This window comes from Lagenorhynchus albirostris, chromosome 4 (assembly GCF_949774975.1).
Source record: "Lagenorhynchus albirostris chromosome 4, mLagAlb1.1, whole genome shotgun sequence".
Lineage (NCBI taxonomy): Eukaryota > Metazoa > Chordata > Mammalia > Artiodactyla > Delphinidae > Lagenorhynchus > Lagenorhynchus albirostris.
Genome location: NC_083098.1, coordinates 13,068,234 through 13,092,556, shown reverse-complemented (window position 1 = coordinate 13,092,556; position 24,323 = coordinate 13,068,234). Strand labels below are relative to the sequence as shown.

Below are 24,323 nucleotides of genomic sequence, written 5' to 3'. Positions count from 1 at the left end.
CAGTCTTTCATCGGTTTAGAACATCACTTGCTACTGTTTTTAGAGAGCCGCTCATCATGGCATCGTTCTGCTAGTAAAACAATGTGTTTTATGCTTTAATTAATTCAAGATAAATTTTTAGAAAAAGTCAGTTCTATCTGTGAGAGAGTAAGCATTTTCAAATTGTATAGTTAAGACTTCAATGGTATGAGAGCAAGTTTAGAAAACATTTTTATTAGACAAATTATTTAGACAAATTATACACAGAAAGCTCTGCCACTCGTAACTGAGGCCTCCAAAAAGTGGTTTGTGTATTTGTATAATAGGCAATACATCAAAATAGGCCTATTTTAAATATTGTACATGGTTAACAGTTTGTTGATAGCTAAAATCACTGCAACATCTGGTATGTCCCTATATAGCTTGTTGAAAAGACTTTTTGTCTTAAAATCAGAGTCGTGAATGAGATCATGAATGTTACAAGGGAGAACAAGTTGTGCATGCACTTAGATACTTGTTACCCTGGAAACAAAATGGTTTTTGCATGATAAGAAATTTTTCTGCCTTACACAGTAGACAATATTTGAAGATTTAGTACAAAAACAGTGACAGGACAAGATGCTTCCCAGAACAGAATTAGCATCAAAGTATAATATACCTTAAGAATATACTTTTTAATTTCTCCTAAAGCAAATCACATAGGTTGATTCCTATACCAATCCTAGCCACGGAAAGAATTCGATTAAAATAAGTGTATGGCTGCGTAAAAACACAGGATAAGTTCTTGCTTCCTACTTACCACATTTTAATTTAAGGATTACAAACAAAGTTCATTCTACATTTCCAACAGGTAAGAAGGCTACCTTAAAAAGGGTTGTGCACAAAGAGGCACTGTTTTTGTTGTTATCCTTCTATACACTTGGCACTAATGTAAAAAACACATAACTCCTCCAAATAGAACTGAATAAAAAAAGGGGCTGAAGTTGAGAGCCCAGTATGGTTGCTCTATTTTCTTCTTTAGGGTAATGTATGACAGTAATTAAGGCCACATCAATATTTCTTAAGGGCTCCCATCTCTCCCCAACTACAGCTGTATTGATTGGCTTACTGCTTTGGAAGAGAATTTATTAACCTTCCATGATCTACGTTTAAACTCGTATAGAGCTCCCCGTGCTGTGGTGGACATGGTTCAGCTAATAGCATTTTCCATTTAGATAATTAATTAAAAGTAAAATTATCAAGGTTAGCTTTATACAGTGCTGAATAACAAATGCAAAAATCTATTCAAATGAGTTACATCTAGGAACAAATATTAAGTCGCCCCGGATGTTTTAATAACAAAAGTATAAAATATTCTCTGTTGGCAAACAATGCGAGTCAGAATAACATTAAAGCAACCTGCCTTTTCTAACTGAAAAGACCCCCTGCACTATACATAGTTCCTGTATACAACACTTGTGTTTTAAACTAAAGCTTTATTAAATGAATTGCAATAGCAATGGCCTCCTTTGAATATATATACACATTATATAGGTGCATATATATGTATATATGAGATACTAGTTTATTTAACACCGTAGAGGCTGCTGCCGTATGATAAAGTTTACTGTACATAAGAAAACACTTTTCATACTGTACAATCGCATAAAGGTCATATGCACTGTTGCAGTGCAAGAGTAGTTTTAACTGTAGTCTTGACTGGCATATTAATGGCTTGTTTGTAATCCTACAAAATTGCATTCTCATATTATGTGGCCTGAATGGTCTTTAGATTATTCTATAAACACTGCAGGGGTTGCCTTTGGCCCACAGTTAAAGGACACTCAGCAGCAGTGGAGCATGGTATGGATGCAGCAGGAGAATGTAAAAAGACTGACGTTATTGCAATTATACTTTTAAAAATAGAGAAATGTTACAGAAGAGGCCTTTATGTAAAATTAATCCTGCATATACTGTTAGTATACTCAGTGCACGTTTCCTATACTTGAAGTACAGTATATGAAAAGCGGACTAATAGGATCCTAGTATACTACCTTCTGGGGGAATCAATTGAGTAATGAAAAAAGTGGAGAGAAATGTCCAGGAAGAAAAGAGAGAAAGAAACAGAGGAGAGAGAGAGGAGGGAGAAGGTAGAGAGAAAGAACTAGAATTGTTACTAATACTCCTGATTAAAAAAAAAAAATGTTACATCCATGTTAGTCCCACAATATTACAGTCGCTCCTTGCAAAGGGAGTCCTACAAAAGAAACAGTGAAGAGCTTTTGTTGGGTGCTCATATGGAGGTGCCTCGGTCTGGATCATTACCCAGATTGAGCCCCAGGGTAGGAGTTGGTTGATAAGGAATAGATGACATTGTTTTTATAGGACTCCTGAAAAAGCCCCCATTAGGTGCCCTGTGCCTAAAAGGGCCAGTTCGGTGCTCAGGCACGTTGCCAAAAGCGAAACCAGAGGCAGCTTTAGCTGACAGTGTACGGCTAAGAGTCTGGATCTGCTCTGGGATAAAGGTTGTTGTGGTAATATGAGTGTTCCTGAAATCACTGATTTGCTCCAGTGCTTGTCGTGTTGGCAAAGTGTCAATGTCCAGAGGGGTCAAGTCAATTGACGAGGTGGAAAACTGTTTATGGGGGCTGTCGTCATCTGTGCACAAGCTATTTACACGTCTATGGAGGTGCTCCAGGTCAATTTCCTTGTCATCCTGGAGATGAAGAAAAAGAAGATAAGGTTCTCATCAGTACTAGCTTCATGGTTAAAAAAAAAAAAAAAAAAGTAGTTCAGCAAACATGATAGGTAAATGAACTGAACTTTGGGGTTTATTCATTTAACGAATATTTATTGAGCACCTAATATGAGCCAGGCACTGTGCTAGGTTCTGGGGGTACCAATAGGATTCTGAGATAAGGTTATCTATACTTTTCTTGCAATAAAAGTTCTAAAAGGAGCATATGCCACATGCAACTACAAAATATGGGAGAATTAGATGGGTGATTGCCTTCTACAAGAGCAGAGACAGACCCAGGCAAAATTATACACATAGTAAGTATGGTTTTGGCCACGCATCCCCTCCCCACCTCTTCTTTATGCATGCTTCCTCCTTTTTCAGGGTGTCTCATTCCAAGTTGTGTTTTTGTTCCTTTGACTACTTGCTCCTTTCACTCCTTCTCCTAACCTTAACTTTCCATTCTTGGAGATTAAGTGATACAAGATTATCTGATATGCCAGTTCACACTAAAGTGTTAGTGACTGTTAAAGTGTTATTTCTCTTTAGGCTAGAAATATGTGAGATTGTTTACAGAGAGCAACATTCAACACAAGAGAATCAGTTTCTGATTGAGGGACTTCATACACTCAAGCTATCTAGTACCTGAATGAGGCAATATTGTAAGGTCAGCACGAGAGCCTTTAGAGACCCCTTCAAGCCATGACGTGTGAGTGACAGCTTCAGTTTAGGGCCACGTTAATGCTAAATGGCCTCTAAATCAAAGACGCTTTGAGCTACACTAATAGAGTCTTAGTAAGAAGGTGCTTAATGAAGAAAAAGAGTATAACACCTTAGATTTCTGGAGTTGAAACGAATTCGTAAATCCCTTAGGATTTTCACTAGAAGTGAGCATTAAAGCCCAATATTTGAAAAATAAAAGTGGCAGGCAAGAAAATTGTCCTTTTCATCAGTCTTATTTATCACCAAGTTCAATAAATTAAATTTATGAGGATTTAAAAATATCTATTAGTCATAAGAGGAGAAAATATTTGTTCATACGATCTGGATTAGCTGCTATGAATTAGAATGGAGGATGTATTTTTTTCATTGTGCAATTATAGTGCTCCTTAGTGAAAAATATTTAGATGTGCATCACTTTTCTTCCTTCTCCTTTCTCATTTCAAAATCCAATAAAAATATCCATTAATGCAATATTATCACTGAGATGTTAGAGGGTTGAAAGATAAAATTTTATGGTTCCCACAGCAACTATAATATAGTCATCCATCAACAGATATAATAATGCAAAAATTTAATGTCATATATAGTAATTCAAAATGTAAGGAGTTTGGGGAGTCCTTAATTTCCAGATTTTTGAGAATAGGAAGCCTCGGCTATAATGTTGCATTAATGTGGTCTTTTGCATTGAATCAATGTCAGTAGAGATACCAGAAGGTTATTCCATTAAAAAAAAAACACTACAATAAAACCTGATTAATTTTTAGTTTATACTCCACTAATTTAGACTGTATGATCACTCAGGTAGGAAGCTAAGATTTCTCTTCGCTAAGCCAAGCTTTTCCTTATCAATGATGCTGATCAGTTTTGCATGTAAGGTGGCAGGAAAGGATCCTCAGACAACTTTAGAAAACAATCTGTTTGAAAGAATACATTAGCATGCAATAATTCATATGCAAATGAGAAGTCATTTTTATTTGTGCTGTAAAGCAGATCCTCTCAGGATTTGCTTAGGCATCAGTTAGCCAAGGTCTAGTTACAGAAAGTTCAAAGCTGTTCTTTGAAACTATCTAGAAAGTCAAATCATTCAGCAAATTCAGGTTGTTTTCGTTTCAATCTGTGAAGCTTTAGTGAATATGATTTCATTATATAAAAAATTTTTCACCTTTTTGGTCCAATGGAAATAAGATAAATAAATCAAGTAGTTTATTTTTAACTTCAGATAGTCTCTGATAAACACGCATTTTTTTTTTTCTGGATGAAAATAAGGCACAGGGCACTTTAAAAGATACACGTAACTCTGAAATTATTCTTTCAAAGCTCTGGAAAAATTTTAATATGGCCCTGGAGTTAAGCTGACTCATGAGAAAAGGAGGACTATGGAATTCTAGAAGATTCCACCGTGTGGATTTGTTAAGCCTAGAGCCATTAAAGAGCTATAAAAACATGATCACTTCCATAGGTCTACAGACAGACAGAGGGAAGCAGTCCCTGGGGGTGAAGAGAAAACTCATTATTTTACTGTAACACTGCATTTCTTAGGCCGAATCTCAGAGACACAAGTAATCTACCTATAAGTTAAACAACTATTTGAACTAACGTGATAAGCATCCTTGTGAACTGGTCAAGGGAATCACAGCCCTTAAAAAAATCATGGACTTAAGGTCTATCCTGAGATTTGGGAGAATTCAAGGCCCATTATGGCTCATGAAACTGTCAGTCTTTCAAACACGATTGTCTCCTCTTCATGGATCTGGGATGTCTTAAAATGAAAATTGGTACTGGTCTTACCAATTTTTACATTTCACAGATTTACTTTCACTCTTCAAGGAAAGAAGAAACAAAGACCACCCCCAACCCATTATCCCCTTCCCTGTGATTAACCTCTCTGGAAGCACAGCCTACTTGTGGGCTCAACATGGCGCTGAAGCTTTCAGTCAAGTACCTCTTTTGATGGGACCCTGGAGCCTTTCCTCTTGTTCCACCACGTCTCCAGCATGGCTATAAAGCAGGAGAGGACGATCCCCGCAGCCAGGATGCAAAAAACCCCTGCAAAGCTCTTTATGTCCAGGGCACCTCCTTTCTGCTTCGTGTCCACTGAGGAGTACAGGTCACACTGGCCGTTCTTGGGCCACCATTTGTGCTTCAGGATGTCCATGTCACCACTCTGCTGAAGCTCCAGGATCCTTGGGGTAAAGCACACAACCATGTGTTATTACAGACATAGGTATTGCCTCAGTCCACAACATATCCATTAATAACCCTGTCTCTAAAGGACGGTGGATGTCAAGAGGAAATGAATATAGAGATTAGCCTGCAGGTGGAATGCGAGGACACACAAAACATTATTGCAGTGATTCTTCAGACAGACTTGTGCCACGACGCCGTCCTCCCTCCTTTCTTACATCCCTCCCTCCCTGCTTCCCTTTCGTCTTCCCCCACCTCTTCTATTTTTATTTATTTATTTTGTTTCATTCTGTAATCCTAAATATTACCCTCAACCCCGGTTTCCTGCAACGTGATTTTACAATTACATTTCAGAGGCACTGTTTTTATGTGGTTTCAAGCTGCTGCAGTTCTGTGTTCCTTCCCTACATGCAGAACGACGCTCTGGATCTTAATGCTTTTATGAAGAACGTTTTGCTGCTTAGAGCGAGATGCTGGCATAATGTCGCCCAGCATATGCTACACACAAAGAAATTCAATTAAAAAGACTTCTATTATTTAACACAGTGTGGAAGAAAGCCTTGGGACAAGTTTGAAGTTGATAAAATACATCGTTTTGGGCTTTTCACACAACTGATCTAGTTTCCTTTTAATGCCAAAGGGGAAATAATCTTACCTTGGAGAACAAGAAGAAAAGTTGACCAGAGGCTTTCAGAAGTGGTCACATTCACATAAGAAATACCTTCTTTTATTCACTCCCAGGGTCTGGGGATAACTGCAAAGACTGCAGCTTTTAAAACGTATGATTTTCATAGAGGTTTTATTCTCAGTTCCGAACACTCTTGGGCTCTACCTAAGACCTGCCTGGTTTTGGCCCTCCTCCAGCTGTGCCCTTTCTCACATAGCCAGAATGGTCAGGGCCAAGGTCATGAGCCTGTCCAGAGTGCACACCATCCCCACGGTTCCCTAGGACTTCCTGGCCAGACAGCTCAGAGTGCCTGCCCATCCAGGACTCCTAAAAGCCTATTCCTGTGTGTGATTTCTGAGAGCAGATCTCACAGCCATGGGTGTACACAGGTCTCTAGGGTGGGGTTTGGGGGGTGTGGACAACTCGACATGCAAGCTCAGGCGCGCACACCTCTGTGTGCGAGACCCTCACTGTGTGGACAGAGCCGGAGGTGGAAGGCTGACTCCCAGTGCCACTGGGTCAATGCAGAACTCCTAGCTGGTCACCAGTTAGAGACTCAGACCTGGCTCCCTTGGGGTCATGAAGGTATACTTGTCAAGAGAAGAGGAGAGAACATATTTTACCTAACAATGTTTAGCTTGATTTACAAGTTTTACACAGTTACACTTAGGATATGTGGACCCGTATGTGCACTCTTGCCCTGGCGCTTGGATTATTTAGGGAGAGACTGCTTAAAACTTTATAGGGGAGAACTAAGCCTACCTGGAAGGAGTAAATAACTCACTTTCAGTGATGAATTTACCTTTTTTACTGGTTTCATGTCATCCACGTGTCTATGAGTTCAGTGATAATCGACATTCAACCAGAGTTAAACGAGAGTATACTAGCCCTAGGGGCTATGATGGGGAGTTAGTCTTTAACTTTTGATATTGGAGCATAGTTGATTTATAACGTTGTGTTAGTTTCAGGTGCGCAGCAAAGTGATTCAGTTATACATATGCATGGATCTATTCTTTTTCTAATTTCTTTCCTATTTAGGTTATTACAGAGTATTGAGCAGAGTTCCCTGTGCTATACAGTAGGTCCTTGTTCGTTAACTGTTTTAAATATAGCAGTGTGTACATGTCAGTCCCAAACTCCCAATCTATCCCCCCTGCCCCTTTCCCCTCGTAACCATAAGTTCGTTCTCTAAGTCTGTGAGTTGTTTCTCTTTTGTAAATAAGTTCCTTTGTATCTTTTTTTTTTTTGATTCCGCATATGAGAGAGATCATGATATTTGTCTTTCTCTTTTTGACATGTCCCTGTCATCTACCTCTGGGTATTCCCGCAGCCTCAGCCCTAGCGCCCCCTGCTGACATTCCAGGACTAACAGTGCACTGGAGCCTCCACCACAACTTGGATGTCTTTCTCATGAAATTGATTGGTCTAAAGTTCTGTTCCTTCAGTGTGTTGTTCAAAAAGGGCAGTAAATTTGATTAACTGACTTTACTAAAATGATGATGAATATTAACAGATTACATTTCACCCTTATCCCAGCCCTATCCAGATAAAGTCATTTGCATTTCCAGAAGTGTGTTCCAAGGGACACTAGTACAGAGGGCTTCTGCAAAAAAAGGGTCCTGTGGTCATCAACTTTGAGAAACACCCTCTTGGAAATTTACAAAAAAAAGGCAGCCTATTAAAGGCTTTGAGAAGACCTATGGAAAAGAAAATTTGTATGATTGTTTGAGTAAGCATTTCCCAAATTAGTCTTTCATTCCTCTTTCCTTGTTTTTCTCCCCAAATAACATACATTAATAACCCATGGAGCTAAAATTTTGAGGAATACACTTGAGAAATAGTGCCTTGAGCCAAAAGGAGCAACTCCTCGTGGGCATGTGTGGCACCATCACACACATACGTCATCACAGCATCAAAGTCGCTTGCTTGGCTTATCCATGAATACCATTCAGATAACATTAGGAAACCAACCCTGTAGGTATTTGCCTCCCTGAAGATCTAGCTAGTCAGGGCACCACTGAATATCTTGAAAGAAAAAATATAGTCATCCCTAAAAGAAAGAATTCTTCTTAAATCTGAATTTATAGGTACATGTAAAAATAAAAGGAGACTACAGAAGCATCTTCTAAATGAGAATATATCTGGGCACAAAATGAGCTCCCAAATTTCCCTGTCCTCCTATTCTTGCCACACTATATTGGTCACTGTCTGTGGAAGTCAAAGAGTTTTTCTTCATTGCACTCATCATTTATTACTATCTGTGGTTACTTGATGAATGTCTGTTTCCCTTTCTAGAATATGTTCTCATTATCTTCCATGCTTCCTAACACAGAGCAGCCACATTTATTGATTGAATCTGCTCAATACAGTTTTTGGTAAATGAACTCTACCCTCACATTCTACTTTTTTCTTATCATTATGCTATTTTCTTATTTATTGCATTTCCTCCTATTCATCTATTCATTCAATAAACATCTAAAGAGTGGTTTCATGTAAGGTATTTCCTTGGGTACAAAATTTATGTTAAACCACAACTGTACGTCCAGCCAGAATGGCCTGGGCAACACTGAAATCATTTCAGTACCCTCAATTCATGCTGATTTATTCTTTCGTTAGTTCACACGTTCATTCAGGAAACAATTATTGCTTACTCTCTCTTCTCGGTCGTATCTGGTACCACTTACGCTGTGTCCTTATTATTTCTACACCTGGAAAATAATTTGGTTTTAAAAATAATCATTGAAGTACACATACTCTGTGTCACCCATTTTGATTCTCATAGGAGTAAAGGGCCTTAAATGGCCAAAGGCCGTAAATGGTAAAGGGCCAAAGAATGTGTTTAATTGTAAATGTTTAGGTTCAGCTGGTGGTAGTTGTTGTTGAGGGGAAAAAGAAAAGAGATTTCTCTATGTGCTTTCAAGTATCATCATGTCACAAAGATGTCTTTATATGGTCGATCTCATGAAGCACAGGTGACTGAGGCACTGCAGGAGACCTCATCTTTGGGGATATATCAATACAAAGAAATTGGGCCATAGGATTCCTCAGTCAGACTCTGACTAGCCTACAACAAATTCTGGGAACACAGGCTGGCATGGAATACAAGGGTTGGAAGGAAATGAAAGTGTTCTCTAAGCCCAGAGCTCTGCTATAAACTTTCGCCACACAATCTAAAGCTCCCTGGAAATTCCATCAGAAAGGTCTTACTACACCCTCCTTTTTATTATATAAAAAATCCATTTAAGGTTTAGATAAAGTTTAGCAAAATCTAATTCACTGCCTTAAAGAATAATGGGATGAGTCCTTATAATTAATGAGATTCTTTTTTCAAAGGTTCAAAAGCTCTAGCATGTTTAAAAGAGACTTAATTGCACTTAAAGGAAAGATTTGCCTTTTAATTTATAAGCAACACTGGTGTGTGTGTGTGTGTGTGTGTGTGTAACAATGCAAAAAGCTAGCTGCAAAATTCTTAACGTGTACAAAGAAAAATTCCAGTTCCATGCAATGATTGTTTTTGTTATATGTGAAACTTCCACAAGATGGCAGTCTTTGCTCATAGAGAGCAAAGTGTTACGGTTAACCTGTGGGTTTGAAACGTTAAAGTATAAACTTCTTGGTGCTGTAAACACTTTAACTATTAGAAACAAAGTTGGATGTTAGACTGTGATGAACAACTGGAAGTGTAAAACCTCTTTTTGGAGTGTAGTCAGAAAAATTCCTACCATTTTACCCCAGAGTGATTACTGTGGAGAGTTATTATGGAGAGAATTAATGAGGCCATAAACAAAAGCATGTTGTTCCTTGCTTGGCACTTAGTAGGCTACCAAAACTCAAAAGCTAGGATTATTATTGTCAGCATGTGTGACAACCATTCTGTCTCTGGACCTGTTCTGGTACATACTTTTTTTTTGCGGTACGCGGGCCTCTCACTGCTGTGGCCTCTCCCGTTGCAGAGCACAGGCTGCAGACGCCCAGGCTCAGCGGCCATGGCTTACGGGCCCAGCCGCTCCGCGGCATGTGGGATCTTCCCAGACCGGGGCACGAACCCGTGTCTGCTGCATTGGCAGGCAGACTCTCAACCACTGCGCCACCAGGGAAGCCCCTGGTACATACTTCTTAATGGAGAATTCTATTCCCAGATGAGTCAGTGAATGATTCATGATTCACTGACAAAACACTGCATTTCCTTCTTTTGTCCAGAAGTATTAAAACATTTGTAATCTCATTGAAGAGCAAAATCTTAGAAGTCCATAAAAACCTAGCTTCAATTTGAAAATGGCTAATAGATCAATCCTGCCTGCATTAAATTCTTTATTGATAGAAATGAGCAAATTTCAGGGGAAAGGAGCATGGAGGCAAAGGATCCCCCCTTCATATTCAAATAAAAATATTCAACAGGTTTGTGGTGTTTATCTTGAAAAGCTTTTTACTCACTTCGAAGATAAAGCCTCATTTATGTGTTAGAATTACATTTTTTTACATTAATTATTGATCACTTATCATCCTTAATCACTACTCTAGAATCTGATTTTCAAATTAATTTTTTATGAAAAATCAGGTTGCTGAAAGATGGATGCAAATTTCTAATCCCACATAGGTAACTTTGATTTTGCCTTTGAATTAGCAGTCTATAGGGTCCTTTTTAATTTTGTTAATTTTCTTACAGTTAAATTCCTGCTGAGCTTTAAAAAAAGATATTGGTTAGAGGCCAGCTGACTTTTTAGTTGCTTCTGCTGGGAAAGAATTTAGGGGTAATCAGAAATTAAAAAAAAAATAAGGGCAGGGATTCCTTATTTTAGACCATGTAATGTAGGGATTCCTGTGATTCTTTTGAAATTGGAATTCCCCCTCATGTTCACAGAAGCACAAACTACTAGAATAAAAAGACTGAAGACATCATTTATTCTATTTCCCTCCACTCAATCTACGGATGAGGAAACTGAATCAGAGATAACAATAATTCCTCCAAATCATCACATTCGACACAAAAAATAAGTTACGCACCACGCTAGGGTAATCAGAGGCTCTCTGCAGCCAGAGGTGAAATGCCAGGGCTCCAGCCACTGCAGGCCCTGCCGTGGTTGTTCTGAGGGCCGAAGGGATCAATATTTTAGCAATATTCTAGTACATCATCTAAGACACAACTGTCGGGAAGCACTGCTGTAGAGATTAAATGACTCTCTTAGTGACTGATACAGAGTAAATAGTTGAGTTGGGGCTGGAACTCCGGTCTGTCCCCGGATGCTTTTCCCTCTGTTACTCTACACAGCCTCGAATGTGTAACTCTTTGGAGAAGACCTTTTTTCGCTTCAGAGATTTGTTAGACTCCGAGTAAAACTGTCATCAATATGTTCCCCCCAACCACATGATATAATTGTAGTGTGATTGCAAATTTATTCATACCACAATTTGGGTGTACAAAGAAAATGTAGCTTTTCTCTGGAACGTAATTGATTTTCCTCAGGAGGAATGGGCCGGCTGAGCAGTGGGAACCAAACTAAAATTAGCTCTACGATTTAAAATTTAATCAGCACTAATAATTTAACATGTCTCTAGCTTTAGCCCAATTTACTTGAACCAATTACTCCACCTTTCTGATTCCTCCCTGTTTCCCTTGCTCTTTTCCATGATGGCGTCAGGATTCACGGAGGATGACATTAGGTCTCCTACGTGGGTGTTTGGTGCGGGGAGCTCTGCCTCTTGCTGGTCCTTGGATCTGCTCTGGCAGGTCTCCTTTGAGGTTGCTTGGGCCTGGGCCCAGCCCTTAGACACTAACTGCTACTAAAGTCGGCAGAGGCAGCAAGTCTGCTAAACTTGGCTAATGTCTTTCTTAGCTTCTGTAGGGCTTGTGGCCTCCTCCCGGCTGACCTGACCTCTGAGGTGTTGTACACCTTTCTCAGCTTCTACCATTTTCTTCATCCAGCCCCTGACTATTCTGTAGCCCTTTAGACACTACTACAGTGTCACGTTGTCACTCACTGAGGGTCCCAAGGGTGGTCCATGTGCTCTACCTCAGGATTCCTACCACTTGGACGGAAGGGAGGCCTGGGAATGAAGACTGAACCTTTCTTTGCTTTTTCCCGATGTGTGGCCCTAGCTTCTCAACTATCTGAGGTCTTCTTTGTTGGTGCAAATGCTGGTGGGCCCAGGGAGCTCCCTTCAGAAACTCTAATGGGAAGGGAAGCATCAGGCCTTCTACCCTTGTGGCTTTTTTTTTTTTTTTTTTGCGGTACGCGGGCCTCTCACTGCTGTGGCCTCTCCCGTTGTGGAGCACAGGCTCCGGACGCGCAGGCTCAGCGGCCATGGCTCACGGGCCCAGCCGCTCCGTGGCATGTGGGATCTTCCCGGACCGGGGCACAAAACCCGTGTCCCCTGCATCGGCAGGCGGACTCTCAGCCACTGCGCCACCAGCGAAGTCCCCCTTGTGGCTTTTAATCTCCCTAACGTCTGTCTCTTCTCTTGCCCATCTCCCATCCCTTGCCCTCCACTGGAAACCTCTGGCCAGAAGAGGGGCAGCTTTCCTTTTCTTTCCTGGATATCCTTCTTACACACCAGGTCTTCAAACTTCTTGGCCTGTCAGAGTAAAAGGGAATTTTAGCTACATAATGATAAAAACTCTATGATCTGAGACCTCAAGCATTTCTTCAGTTTGGAAGTACTGAGGTAACTCAGAGGTAGGGATTGGTGAGGATGAAAATACATTATTGTAACATCTCAAAAACATTTATGTGGTACATACTTATGAGTTTTATGTAACCAAATTAAAAAGATATTTAGGAGTCTCTTTACTTAATAATGTTAATGTTACTTGTCACCGAGAAAGAAATTTGGGAATAACTGAAAAAAAGTATTTTTTGACACAGCGAGTGGATCTGTTTTGACCTGGAATACCCACATTATTAAATTCATTTGCTGGGTGCTCACAAGATTTTCCTCTCCATGGTTACTGAGGAAGGATTAATAATAGCACGCAGAGGATTTTCAGAAAAATGTCAGCTCAGAAGGTTTTTCATTCACTCATCACTTCTTTCATTTGGGTCTTGGAAAATTTAGGTAAACTTAGACTGAAGCAAGAACACTTCTCAAAGATTCAGATTTAGCGTTTGATTAAGTGGTGGCCCTCTGATTGGCATGCCTGTTACCACTACTTCAACATCAGAGTTGTAAAAAAAAATTCTATCAACTTCTTGTGAACCAGGCATTTGTTGTTGTTTTTTTTCCTTGAGTAAAACCTCTAAAGGATCAGTTAGGAGTATTAGACACAACAAATATTCATGGATAACATCTAATACCTCGGTAATACCAAATAGCCCAAAGGAGGCTATTAGAAGCTATTTCTTTTGTTTAATTTGAACTTTTAACTATTTCTTCCAGTTACTTGAGCCAAACGCCATTTACTTAAATCCAATCCACTGTGATTGCTTAAAATCATATAGGTGAAAAAAAATCATATAGGTGAATATGGCATTTCATATAAGTTCACAAGTATCCCCTTTTAGAGCAGGGGTCAGAAAACCTTTTCTGTTAGGGGCCAGACAGTCAATGGTTTAGACTTTGAGGGCCACATGGTCTCTGTTGCAGTTACTAAACCCTGCCTTTGTAGTCACAGAAACAGGCCCAAGTCAAGTTTGGTCTGATGGCTCTAGTTGCTGACTACATTAGAAATCCCATAGCAAATAACTCCATGAGGTCAACAAGCTTCCACTTCACTGATGACGAAGACGTTCAGAGGGGCTTAAGTGACTTCGCCAAAGTCACATCATTAGAAAGCATCAGAGTCTGTTTTAAAACCAGAGGTTTTGACCCTTATTCCAGTTCTTTTGGCTGTGTATTTACATGTAATATGTAGTAATGCCTATTAGTATGTGTGCCGTTAAACGAGTACAGAGTTATGTTGATTTTGTATTTGACCATTTTGAGGAAGAATTGGGCATACACGCTGTATATCAACAATGAGAGTATAATAATTCAAGTGAATTTTGGATATCCTTGGTTTTCTGATTATCCTAAAACATGCATCTGAACATTTATTCTGAAATTGGGACCACCCATGTTCCAAGAGTGACTGCCTTAATTATTCAAGATCAGGTAGTATTTGTTGTCTGAGGTCTGTATTTGCTGGGTCATTTTCCAGGCAATGGAAGCTGTATTTTGAAATCAAAAGGATACGAACAGATACTATACCGCTAATAGAAATACCAGGGAAGTGACTATGATTTACTAAGAATGGGTAAGACAATTGAATGAGGCAGGAAAGGTGTTGTCTGTTTTAGTCAAAAGATATAAAAGTGGTTTTTAATTATGTATGTCTAGAAGTATTGTAAACTAATTAGAAGTTTTTCAGGGTTGGTAAAGAGTTACTATAGACGATTAATGAGAATGACAGCATGACTGGAAGGGATCTGGGCGGTGAGTTCATATTTAACTCCTGCCTGGTGAGGTGAAATGACCTGCCCACCTCCCCACTACAGGGCCGAATCAACAGGGCTTGATTTAATTACAAGCTCAGTTACTGTTGAAGACTGCCACATACAGGGACTTGCATAAAAAAGAAGCTTCCTGTCTTGCTTCGGTTTGATACTTCTTTCTAATTTGAAAAATATAATTTGATAAAATTGTCAATTGGTCAGATCTGGTTTTCTTATTAAGAAAAGTGTTCCATGTCCTTATGCAGTAACTAAGGCATTCATTTTTCTGTGTATGGGAAATAAAGTGTAAACTTTATCCAGAAGACCTATTTTCCAAAGGAATAACAATAATAAATGCATGCATAATGTTGCAAAGTTTATAAGGCAATCAATCATCCAATCAATCACTATAATTCCTTCCTCACAAGGTTATTTTAAGAAGTAAATCAAATGATATGCAATGTTTTTGATAAATGCCTTATAAACTTTGCAACATATTGGATGATTGATTGATCACTCCCCACCCCCCGCCCTACTCTTTATGTTTGTCTAAGACTTTAAGAAGGCTGATGTTATTAAGTTCTCATTTTAAAACTGAGGAGATTGAGCCTAAGAGGTGAAGAAAATTTCCCAAGGTCGCAAGGCTGGTAAGAGATCCAGCCAGCTCTCAAACCCAGGTCTTCTGGCTCCTGTACTTTTTTTGAATATGCCGTCAAGATGTCTGGCATCCCTAAAGAAAACCAGTATAATTGGAAGCAGCCTCTTTATTTCCTGGTACTTTATTCGCTGAGGAATTGACTACTCAAGTTCCTTGGATAACATGTATTCCATTGTATCCACTTACAAACATTACACTTCGTGTAACACATCCTGATGTCCCTAGAGAGCCACATGAATATCACATGAGCTCATTAATCTGTCTGCGATTACAGTAAACGTCAGATGAATTCATTATCATGAGGCACTTTGGGGACTTTGCCAATGTGATCAGAACGAGGCAGTGTGTTCAAAATAAGTAAGTCCTTACTCAGTGTAAGTCAACATGTTGTGAAGTTTCAATTTATGTTATGCAGACTTCCATAGTTTTTATTAGCCCGATGAAAATTTTCCTTAAACAATAGCCCGTAAAGGGTACAATACTTATTGAATTACATGTAACTATTTTGAAAACTGTGCATTATTTAAACTTCACCACAAAATAAGTTTTACGTTCAAATATTGATGAGATTTTTGTTGGTGCTAAGAGTCATCATACTTTATAGAGAAGTTACTTGGTTGAAGACGAACCTTAAAGTTGACATGTATGGTGCCCATTCAAATTGCTCTCTCTAGGTTAGAGTCATGTCCTCCCACCCCAAGTCTTGCACTGCCGAAGGGAGCAAAATCAGCCTTGTTCACAGGGAAGCAATTGCTTGAAAAATCAAATTAGCAACATGATGGATCTCAAGACTTTGGTGACTAGTAAACTTTAATTATTGTATATTTTATGTGTTTATGCTGGCAGTAAAAGTCAAGCACTCATTATGGAAATGGCAGACATGATCTTTCATAAAATGAGTGCTGGGGCAGCAAATGAATAGATAATCAGGATAATGAAAGCAAGCCACAAAGATGCTAGAGAGCTGAAAAGACCCGACAATGGCTCCCACTGAGATAGAGGGCATAATTGCAACTGGAAAGAGAACACTTTCGGTGATCTTTGAAAATGTCAGCATCATCCTTAAGCTCAGTGTGATATTTAGGTTATAGAGTAAAGGGGAAAAATTCTTTCATTCTGCAGTGAGAAACTGGCAGTGATCATCTCTGCTTACAGTCATTCTTCAGGCAATAAAAAATCTTCTTATGCAGATCTTTCAAATGCCTGTTTATGAAAAAGGGTCATAAAGTCAAACTTATTTTGCTTAGTGTATTGTACACGTTTTATGAATATTTTCATATCTTTGAGCCTGACAACTAAACCTTAAAATAAGTGGGGTCTTGATGTGTGCACTGTGTGTAAGTGGCTAAGGATTGTGATTGATACAGCCTAGTAGAGAGAAGATTATCGAAAAGAAAACTTTTGAATGAACATTCTCACGAATATGTTCATAAACAAACACTGAACTTTTTTTTTTCAATTTTTTTTTTTTTTTTTTTTTTTTGCGGTACGCGGGCCTCTCACTGTTGTGGCCTCTCCCCTTGCGGAGCACAGGCTCCGGACGCATAGGCTCAGCGGCCATGGCTCACGGGCCCAGCCGCTCCGCGCCATGTGGGATCTTCCCGGACTGGGGCACGAACCTGTGTCCCCTGCATCAGCAGGCGGACTCTCAACCACTGCGCCACCAGGGAAGCCCAACACTGAACTTTTGATCATTTGAATAACAACTTAAATATATGAAAGGAATTCATTATTCTAAGACCTGTTTTCGTAGTAGGTACTTTAATAACTAACTAACTGGTGAATTCTTCTAACTTAGAGGTTGTACACTGATGATATATACTTTAAAAAACCTAAAGGTATATTTGTATTAAAGTTGGTGGATAAATTCAGTGTAGTTAATTAAAATTCTCAGCCATGAGTTAGATCATTGATAATAGTACAATTTTACTATGTTTTACCCATATTTAGATGGAAAGTCTAAAGGATTAAAAAATATTCAGACTTTTTAGGTGTATTTTGTTATATTTAGCATTATTCCAGCTCTGCTGAAAAAGTGTTTTAATTTTTTTAGTAGAGAGCATTACGATAGTCACGTAACATAAAGTTTTCTCAGAGTGACTAGAACAACAGAAAAACAATGAGGCTCTTCATTTAAGACATTTTAGACAGTGAGTTCTACTTTCTAACTTCTTTCCATCATGAACCTGAATATGCTATTTCTATAAACGGGAAAAAAACCCTGAACTTTTTCTTGGATGATTACGTGCAATTACACTACTGTGTGATTCCACTGCAGTGTGATTATGTATTCCCAAAGGGCAGTGAAAGGCACTGTGAAAAACGGTCACCAAACTTTGGTTTTGGAATGATGGGCAGTATAGTGACAACCTTTGGAGTAAGTGTTGTCTAGGAGGCCTCATAAGGAAACCTACCTTGTAGGCACCTTGATCTGGGACTTCCAGCTTTCAGAACCACGAGAAATAAGCTTCTGTTGATTAAGCAACCCAGTCTGTGGTATTTGGTTACAGCAGCCCCGGCTGACTAATACGCATGGATTGTGAAACAAAGCACAGGAGCAAGTGTCATGAATGATTTCAGAGTATAGCTGTCACTTAGGAACAACTTTCCTATTCAGTGGCCTTTCCAATTCTGCAGTTTCTCTCCTTTTTCTCTCTGAATGATGTTTGGGATAGAACTGGTCTCACACTCAGAACCTGCAGAATTTATGCTGCTTCTTCTCCCTATCAGTATCTAAGGTGTTTTAAAAACTTGGATACATACAAGTATCTTTCTTCTTTAAAATATCACTTTATAATTTGCAAAGCATTTCTTTTGTCATTATCTTGTTTTCATTACATAGTCCACAAATGAAAACAAGTAAGCCCTCTACTTTATCATTTACTTTATTAAACAAAGTTTTCATTTATAAACTTCCATTAACTCCTGTGATGTGAAATTTCTGTGTTGGGGATGTTACAGCCATATTTAAAAAAAACCTTTGCAAGTAAACATTAATTGTGTAAACAAGTGTGAGGGCGATATTTAAATTGCTCAAGAAATGAAACTGTTTTCAAGTAATTCACATATGATAATCTGATATGACAAAACTGAGAAACTACTGAAACTGGTTACAAATCATTATTCAACACAAGATCTCTAAAACCTTTATTTTGAATGCCAATAGCTAGCTTTACTTTAGTTGGTAGGAGCCAGTTTTCTTTCAAAGTGTAATATCATCAGATGTGTAGCATTTGTTTTTAGGCTACTACTAAATACTCACTCTCTGGGCATATATTAATAAGTAGGAACATACATTTTAAATAGAATACTTGGATTCCTTAAGTAGTTTGAGGAATAACTCTTATTTGAATAGAAGGACAGCTGTCTTTTTTTATGAGGCAGCAAACAGAGATACTTGGATATAAATGGTTATTTATAAAAAATAACATAATATGCTATGTAGCAGTGAGACTCGTGTAATTCCGTGCAGAAAGGATAATTGATGTTATTGCTCTGTTTCACAATTTAGCTTTCCCATGTCTGGGAGATATGCTGGGAGTTAGTCTATTCCATCTTCTTAACGAGACTTATCTATTACCTCAGATAAAGTATCTATTTTCTTCAACCAGCAGGACTAACTGCTTACTGGAGTGAAGTTTTCAGCAGTTATTAGAAAGAAAATTTGCCAACAGATGTAAAGGAAATAGTCTATCTCTCCATGAGTCTAGGTGTCGAGATAAAATGAAATGGCATGGATATGCTGCTGTTGTGAAAGGGATGTTGACACCCACAGTTTCTGTGCAAGCTCATGAGAGCTGCTTGTCATTTTCCACGGTAATAGCAAGAGCTTTATGTGCGGCAATGTTTACTTACTTAATGATATTATGGGAGGCTTCAATAACTCAGGGAAGAGGCTTGATAAAAAGTGAGTGTCATTCAGTCTCGATAACAATTGTCACAGGGACTGTGTGGCTGTCTCTTCATGCAGAAATAGGTTTTGTAATACCATGTGTGTGTATGGATGAAATGGAGGCATTTGCAAAGCCTGCTATTTCTTTACTTTACCCCAAACCTGACATAACCAACCTTTCATATCTGTTCCAAATCCAATTAGAAAGGAAACAACCTAGCTAAGTGGGGATCTGAAATATTTCTAAGATCCTTGATGAATGATTGTGGAGTGCAATTTACCCATTTTTGGATAGCCAGTTATATTTTTCAGCAACTAAATTCATCAGAATGTTGGCAAATTGTGAAGAATCTTTACCAATAGAAGATGCTATGCTGTGTCTATTTGTTTCTAGCTGAGTAAAAAGGATAAAACCCTCTGACAGAGGGATCACTGAGGTAAAACTCAAGCTATACAGATCACTGCAAGTAATGGCATTCCACACACAATAAATGGGCACACTACCATAGCAACAAGGGTAATGTGAGGAACAGACCCACTCTGTAGTTATTGATACCCTTGTTGGCTTACTTTCTAGGAGAGGCTACACTGTACGAGACTATAGTGAACGTGGTTTGAAGTGATTTTTCTGGAGTTGTAATAGAAAGAGGGCATTTGTGCACGTAACCAGTTCTCACAGTAAGCATGACCTGCAACACAAATCAGAGGAAATTAAAACATAAGGATTGCTTCTGTTACAATCCTTGTTACATTACAATGAGTCCTTGTTACATTAGATGCCAAGTTACCTCTCAGTGAGTCTCAATGATGGTCCACAGAGCTCTAGAGATCCTCCAGGATCTTTCACGTATAAGAATTTGTCTAAGATGCATGAACAAGATAAGCTGGTATTGGGGCCAACATAGGTAGAGTATGGTAGAGAGACAAGCGAGGATGTTACCACTTAATGTCACTGATCATTACCTAAGACCACTGGGCAGAGTTCCTAGGTTTCTGAATTTTCTTTTTAACATTTGGCTTCCATTTTCTTTCAGCTCTGGACAAAGGCTGCCTATAAACATGCAGATGGGAAGTGGAGCAAAAAACGTCCAAGGAGATCATATGTAATAATTGATGGCAGGGGCGACTGAGTTCCAGCATCCCTCTGAGATCAATGGTAACTATTCAGTCTCTCCCGTCATCTGCTCCTACCCCATGCCAGTCTTATTACTTTCATTTAAGGATGTGATCTATGTAAAAAAAACTGAGGATACCAATACACTAGGTGTTTTAGTGGGTACAAAAGAAGTGGATGATACGAATTCTACCTACAAAACCATTTGCAAATATGGGTGGGTGAAAGTCACAGACATAATAAATGGTTGGTGATCAAAGAGAAGTTAAAGAATGAGAGTGAGGTACAGAGAAGGGTTTAGGAAATATGAAGCAAGGAAAACAATTTAAGGACTGAGATTTTTTTGCAAGGGGAGAGTGTAGTAGTTAAGAGTATGAGTAATTAGAGTTAGACAAACTTGGGTGGAATCCTCGTTCCATTACTTTCTGTGTAGGTACAGGCAAAGTGGTATGACCTCTCTGAGCTTCAGTTTTTCTAATGAAATAATTCCAATCTTAAATTGTATTGTCTATGCAAAGTACTTAGCATGGTATCTGACATGTATTCAGTTCTCGATACCAGGTAGCTATCATCGTAATTATTATAAAGACTCATGTGGCGCATCTATGATGACGTTGTAGAGTCCACGTGCTCTAGGTTTCCACCTTCTTTTTCAGAAATGAGCACTGACATAGACAAGGGCTAAGTCCGATCCCACAGTGCTGCCTAGAGTCCAATGTTCATTCTGATAGTTTAGACAAGAAAATACATAGAATGTTAGAGTGTGAAGTATTGAGACTGTGGGTGAGGACGCAGGCAGCTGTGAAAAGCCTAGGAAAATAGGGAGGTAGTGAGGGTGACAGCGTGAAGCTTTTAGGAGGCCAAGCCAGGGGTCAGGGGCCTTGTGGAGACAGCAGGGACAGCCTCAGTTTCAGTGTCATCATTCACTTTGTTCTTAACCATGTTTCCACCAACCTCTTGCCAACCTGGGTTTAGTTTGAGGGACAGAACGTGCTTTGGGGTGAGGACACTTTCATTTCAATAGAACTACCTCACTCTCTAGGTCTCTTGTCAAGTTGAGACCAAGGAGGCCACCGAAGGCCGTCACTGTACAGCAAATTCACAGCTGCACAGGGAGCAACGTAGTAAATCACTGTCCTTCCCATGAAGGCTGCCATCAATAATACCACAGGAGCATTTTCCCCCAAGAACCAATAACTGCCTGGAACTGTGGGAGACCCATTAGAGCACTGAGAATTTGATGTGGAAAAATGAGAGAAATAAAATAGTTCACTCACAAAAAAGAAAAATACATGAAAAGCGACACTAACATAGGTTTAATTATGAAGTCTTATTCTCACCCTTGGGGAGTTCATATATTCAGATGCCAGCCACAGAGCAACAGAGAGCATAATGGGTAGAATTGTTACTTATGAGAATCTGATTCCTAGATATTTTATGAGATCAATTTTTAAATTTTATACTGGCCAGAAGAAACAAGCTTGTCAGTTGATACTCAGAATTCACAATACTTGAATCTTGTCATAATATTAAAGATGTACCTTTATTGACAATACCAGTGCATTGGGGACTTGAGAAGAGTGACCTTAGCCCAGGTATAACTGGACTTGGGAATTCAGTAAGAAATATTGCAGCATAATGGACCCTCAGTTTATTCACCTCTAGTTATCCCTGTAACACACCCCCCTGTGGTAACTCTTCCAACCTTCTCCACAATTCCCAAACCCTGAACCGCACTTATACCTGTCTCATTCCCAGTGGAGGACCTTATTTCCTACTTTATCGGGAAGATTAAGCCACTGGGTAGAAACGCCCTTATGTCTTTTAAATGACATCACTCCTCCTTCACCCTGATTCTTAGAAAAAGTATCCTTACTCTTGGTCAAGGTTACTTTTAACCAAAAGGCTTTATCTCCTCCAGCTATTAATATACGTGACTATTCTAGGGATTCCCCACTAGGATGATCATCAAAATCACTTGCATTTCCTTGGCTACAAACCAGAGATTCTGACTTTCTCGTTCTGGGTTGGGATCTGGGAATCTATGTTTTTAAACAGCACTTTCCCCAGGAGATTCTGATGGTCACGCTGGTGTGGGGAAATCACTGATTTATCTATCGCCTGAACTCTCTCTAGAAGTTTGCTTACAATTTTCTAACGGCTTTCGTTAAAGTGACTTGTTTTACTTCCAAAGGATTGCAGGATCCTCAGGTCAGGTGGCGGTGTGTTAGGGACCTTTATGTACTCGGCAGTACTTATCACAGTAGTTTGCACACAGGATGCATCCATCATTATGCTGAAGGAAAGGTAAAATTTAGGAAGGGAAACTACGGAATATGTGCTCACCAGCTGGCTGTAGGCAGTAATAATAACTAATAGTTTCTCACACTTACTGAGCACCTATTTCTACACTTGCATTGTTCACTTTACAGTGATTCGCTTATGTTACGTCTCAAAACCATCCTCTGAGGTTGTTACCGATTTTATACATTTTGTGTATTTAGAAACCCAGGAACAGGGAAGTGGAGTAATTTTTTTTTTTTTTTTTTTTTTGCGGTACGCGGGCCTCTCACTGCTGTGGCCTCTCCCGTTGCGGAGCACAGGCTCCGGACGCGCAGGCTCAGCCATGGCTCACGGGCCCAGCCGCTCCGCGGCATGTGGGATCTTCCCGGACCGGGGCACGAACCCACGTCCCCTGCATCGGCAGGCGGACTCTCAACCACTGCACCACCAGGGAAGCCCGGAAGTGGAGTAATTTGTGTGAGGTCATACAGCTTAAAGACTGTTGTTTTGGGGTTTATTTTTGGCAGGGGAAGGAGAACACAAAGCCAGAGAGCCTTGTAGAGGTTCATTAAAGAACCAAGGGGGGGGCCCTTGAAGATGGCGTAAGAGTAAGACGCGGAGATGACCTTCCTCCCCACAGATACATCAGAAATACATCTACAAGTGGAACTCCTACAGAACACCTACTGAAGGCTGGCAGAAGACCTCAGACCTCCCAAAAGGCAAGAAACTCCCCACGTACCTGGGTAGGGCAAAAGAAAAAAAAAAAACAGAGACAAAAGAATAGGGACGGCACCTGCACCAGTGGGAGGGAGCTGTGAAGGAGGAAACGTTTCCACACACTAGGAAGCCCCTTCGCGGGCAGAGACTGCGGGAGGCGGAGGGGGGAGCTTCGAGGCCGCGGAGGAGTGCACAGCAACGGGTGCGGAGGGCAAAGCGAGGAGATTCCCGCACAGAGAGGATCGGTGCCGACCAGCACTCACCAGCCCGAGAGGCTTGTCTGCTCACCCGCCGGGGCGGGCGGGGCTGCGAGCTGAGGCTCTGGTTTCGGTTTCCGACGGAGCTCAGGGAGAGGACTGGGGTTGGCGGCTTGAACATAGCCTGAAGGGGTTAGTGCACCACGGCTAGCCGGGAGGGAGTCCGGGGAAAAGTCTGCACCCGCCGAAGAGGTAAGAGACTTTTTCTTCCCTCTTTGTTTCCTGGTGCATGAGGAGAGGGGATTAAGAACGCTGCTTAAAGGAACTCCAGAGACGGGCGCGAGCCGCGGCTAAAAGCGCGGACCCCAGAGACGGGCGGGAGACGCTAAGGCTGCTGCTGCCGCCACCAAGGGGCGTGTGTGCGAGCACAGGTCACTCTCCACACCCCTCTTCCGCGGAGCCTGTGCAGCCCGCCACTGTCAGGTTCCCAGGATCCAGGGACAACTTCCCTGGGAGAACGCACGGCGGGCCTCAGGCTGGTGCAAAGTCACGCCGGACTTTGCCGCCGCAGGCCCACCCCGCACTCTGTGCCCCTCCCTCCCCGCCGGCCTGAGTGCGCCAGAGCCCCCGAATCAGCGGCTCCTTTAACCCCGTCCTCTCTGAGCAAAAAACAGACGCCCTCCAGCGACCTACACGCAGAGGCGGGGCCAAATCCAAAGCTGAGCCCCTGGGAGCTGTGAGAACAAAGAAGAGAGAGGGAAATCTCTCCCAGCAGCCTCAGA

At 40.4% G+C, this 24,323-nt stretch overlaps 1 protein-coding gene across 2 annotated transcripts in view; it reads right to left on the bottom strand.

Moving 5' to 3' along the window:
• Window positions 1–1,899: 1,899 nt before the first annotated feature.
• The window catches only part of GRID2 (glutamate ionotropic receptor delta type subunit 2), a 1,331,651-nt gene continuing 1,309,227 nt past the window's right edge, over window positions 1,900–24,323 (bottom strand). For both annotated transcript variants that reach the window (XM_060147100.1, XM_060147101.1), the window contains 2 exons: window positions 5,361–5,601; window positions 1,900–2,674 (listed from right to left, as the gene is read on the bottom strand). In XM_060147100.1, the coding sequence (XP_060003083.1) occupies window positions 2,252–2,674; window positions 5,361–5,601 (664 nt within the window). In that variant the 3' untranslated portion in view covers window positions 1,900–2,251. The remainder of the gene's footprint in view (window positions 2,675–5,360; window positions 5,602–24,323) is intronic.